This window comes from Cebus imitator, unplaced genomic scaffold (genome assembly GCF_001604975.1).
Source record: "Cebus imitator isolate Cc_AM_T3 unplaced genomic scaffold, Cebus_imitator-1.0 Scaffold15, whole genome shotgun sequence".
Lineage (NCBI taxonomy): Eukaryota > Metazoa > Chordata > Mammalia > Primates > Cebidae > Cebus > Cebus imitator.
The window spans coordinates 3622848-3626746 of NW_016107330.1; the positions used below are offsets into that span (position 1 = coordinate 3622848).

The 3899-nt window shown below is 42.5% G+C and overlaps 1 protein-coding gene across 1 annotated transcript in view; it reads left to right on the forward strand.

Moving 5' to 3' along the window:
- The window catches only part of VPS13D (vacuolar protein sorting 13 homolog D), a 301395-nt gene that overhangs the window by 156905 nt on the left and 140591 nt on the right, over positions 1-3899 (forward strand). The window contains exon 55 of the mRNA XM_017504510.2: positions 3490-3653. Coding sequence (XP_017359999.2) covers positions 3490-3653 — 164 coding nt within the window. The remainder of the gene's footprint in view (positions 1-3489; positions 3654-3899) is intronic.

The window sequence follows — 3899 nt, forward strand, 5'->3', positions numbered from 1 at the left end:
ATGTTGGTCAGGCTGGTCTTGAACTCCTGACCTCAGGTGATCCACCCGCCTCAGCCTCCCAAAGTGCTGGGATTATAGGCTTCAGCCACCACACCCAGCCATTATTTATTTTGATGTTCAGTTTTTCTCATCTTTGGCCAGTGGAAGCTCCCTTAACCTTCTGTGTTCTTTCAGCATGTGCCCTCAGTTCCTTACTTTCTGACACAGCAAGTTATCCTGGGCCCATCTTATATTTTCCCGGCACCATTCCTGGAATTTGCCATTTCTCCATGGAGCCCTCATCCCTTCCATCAGAGAATGGAATTTAGAAACCTGAGATTCATGAATCAGGTGCACTTGTTGCTGTTGTGGTGTTGTGGTTCCCAGGCTCTCTCAGAAGACAGAGCTAGGAGTTTTTAATCTATGTATGCACAAATATGCATATGTGTGTTTTATGTATAAATATTTAAATATGTATAAATATTTGTATACTGTACACATTTATTTCTGTATCTCTTTATGTATCAAAAACCAGCAGTTCATGCCAGTATTTCTGATTCTAGTCCAGTATGACAAAGTTCTTTCTAATTTTGTCCCTTTCTATATTTGTACTTCCCTTGTTCAATGCTAAGAATATATTTATTGATTGGATCAGCTACCCTGAATGTAACTCATCCTCCGTCACCGCAGTTGTCCCATGTCCTGTATTCACACCATGGTTACCTTGTTGGGCTCTGATCTCCATGTACTGGGCAGCCCTGCCCCATCTCACCCTGCCCTTTGCAGAAATACCCACCTCACCTCCCTCTCTGATGCTCCCATTAGGCCCCTCCCAAACCTCCACCTTGGCTTCAGTCCCTGCCCTGGGCTACCCCATTACTTAGGTGAATGCCTTCTTTGTTCCACATGTGCTTTAACAAGTCCACATTGGGCCGCTACAGCCCCCATCCCAAACACACACACAAGCCCCATGGAGTTCTGCCTTCCACAGTCCCATCTAAAGATTTTAGGACTGAATGATTAGGGAAGTGAGGAAGGGAACTGGAAGGAGAATGGTGCATCTCAGATTTTCAAGTGGAAATTTAGGTATTTTCCAAATTATGATGAGCCTGTACAAATGGGCAGGCAGTAGAGGAATCCCAGTATGGAAACTTGATCTCACCTGGGTATCTGTGTATTGATTCCCAATCTGTACCATCTACAGGATAACTGAGATGCTTTTCCAGTTGTTTCTGGTGCTGTAGAGAGATGTATTCTCTTATTGTGAACAGAGAAGCAAGCATGTGGGAATTAGAGATGGGAAAGTGCAGCTCAGCTTCATCTCTTTTTGCAGACAGAGGAGGCAGTAGCATCCAGCAGAAAGATCATGATGTCTTTCTAGGTTTTAGTTCTGGCTTTGCCACTTAAAGATATATAGTATCCGGTATTTCCCCCATTTCTCTCAGAGTTTCATTTTTCTACTGACCTCCCAGGCTTGCTGGAAGGATTAGCTAAGATAATGTACATAAAGTACTATGTAAAGAGATGTAATGATAATAACACAACAAATATTTATTGAGGCTCTGCCTGGTGCCAGGCGTGTGCTAAGCACGTTACATTTATTACACTTATCACAAAAACCATGAGGCAGTTTCTCTTTGAAAGATCAGGAAATAGAGACTGTAAGAGATTAAGTAACTTGTCCAAGGTCATTCAGCTCGTAAATTGTGCAGCCGTATCTCAAATCCTGGCATTTTGACTCCAGTGTTCATGCTACATTGTTAGTTTTTACCTTGTAGAATGTGATGAAGAGCTATCTATCCAGCCACAGGTAGCATGGAAATGACTTTGTGTTGCCCTGATGTGTCTGTTGCTCTGGAGGAGTTCCTGCCTGGTGGGGGTGTATGTGATCTTGACAGGTCTAGCTGGAGTATAGGTGTGACTGAAAAGGAACAATACAGATTGTGCTAGAGAGACAACATAGCAGAGCAGTTAAGCGTGCTGACTCTGGAATCAGGCTGCAGAGATTCAGATGTTGGACCCACCATCTAACTAGTTATGTCACTGTGGGGAAGTTACGTCGTCTCAATGAGCTTTAACTTCCTCATCTGTGAATAGGAATAGTAATAGTGCATATGTCACTAGATTGTGGCATTAAACGAGGGGGTTTCTTTTGTTTTGTTTTGTTTGAGATGGGAGTTTCACACTTGTCACCCAGGCTGGAGTGCAGTGGCGGAATCTCAGCTCACTGCAACCTCTGCCTTCTGGGTTCAAGCAGTTCTGCCTCAGCCTCTCCAGTAGCTGGGATTACAGATGTGCACCACCATGCCTGACTTATTTTTGTATTTTTAGTAGAGATGGGGTTTCACCACATTGGCCAGGCTGGTCTCAAACTCCTGACTCCAGGTGATCCACCCACCTTGGCTTCCCAGAGTTCTGGGATTACAGATGTGATCCACCATGCCTGGCCTTAATGAGTTCTTTTATGTAAATATTATGGACCAATGCCTAGCACATAGTAAGTTCTCAATAAGTATTATGACTTCTAGTATATAATGGATTGTATCGACTTTCATAATTGACCTGGAAGCCCAACTGCTTTTTACAAAATATTTCTAAAGAGAAAATATATTTAGAATTACTAGCAATCTGACTGGGCATGGTGGCTCATGTGAGGCCTGTAATCAAAGCACTTTGGGAGGCTGAGGCAGGCGGATCACCTGACGTCAGGAGTTTAAGGCCTGCCTGGCCAACATGGCAAAACCCTGCCTCTACTAAAAGTATAAAAATTAGCCAAGTGTGGTGGCACATGCCTGTAAGCCCAGCTACTCGAGAGGCTGATGCAGGAGAATCACTTGAACCCGGGAGGCTGAGGTTGCAGTGAGCTGAGACGGCACCATTGCACTCCAGCATGGGGGACAAGAGCGAAACTCTGTCTCAAAAAAAGTGTTGCTAGCAATCAATTAGCATAACCTTTGAATGCAACCAGCTTAACATTTAGATATAATCAGCCCATGAAAATTGGAAACTATCAATATAGTAAACTTCCTTTATAAACTTTGGGGATGGGGAGGAAGACCTCTGGTAAATTCTGATTGTCTGAAAGTCAGATATTGAGAGTATCATATTATTCTTTATGTAATTGCACTCTTCTTTAAGATAAGGGCACTGGAGGGTGGCCGTCTGGAATGGCAGTGATCATGGCAATATATCTAGTGTAGGAGACTGCCCAGCCATTTGTTCCTAGTTTCTAAAATGGAAAAAAAATAGGTTATAAAAAGCATACATTTGTTAAAATGCACATTATTTGTAATTTTTGGTTGTTTGATTCAAGAGGTTAGCATATTTCATCCTAAGGACAACAAGGATAGATGTCCATGGAAGTTTGAATTAACTTATAGAATGTGGAAAATATCTAAATCAACTTCCTGCATGAGAACTATTTAGCTCTAGAGGAAGCTCTTGAAGTGAGGAGCTAGCTGTGGCCACACATAATGGCTCTTTCCCTCTTTGCTTGTATCTACTTAACAGGAACCAGGAAAGCGTTCTCAGCTATGGAGGATGACAGGAACAGGAATGCTGGCTCATGAGGGCTCTTCAGTTCCTCACAACCCCAATAAGCCCTCAGCTGCCCGCGCCACGGAGGGGTCTGCCATCTTAGATATCGCTGGTCTCGCTGCAGTGACTGACAACAGGTAATTTTCTAGGTAACTTTTGATTCAAGCTCATTGCTTTCAAATTCAGACTCAGAGGAAATCTCTACCAAAAACCAAGAGTTCTATAAATGAAGTAAAAATGTGTCATAGCAGTTCAGTTTAGCTGGCTTAGCAGTTAAAAAACAAAAAGGAGAGAAAAATGTGTATTTCTTTCAATGACAAAAACCTGTCATATTCCCAAATATGAGTATTGGGCTTTCCCTTTAATTTTTTTTTTTTTTTTTT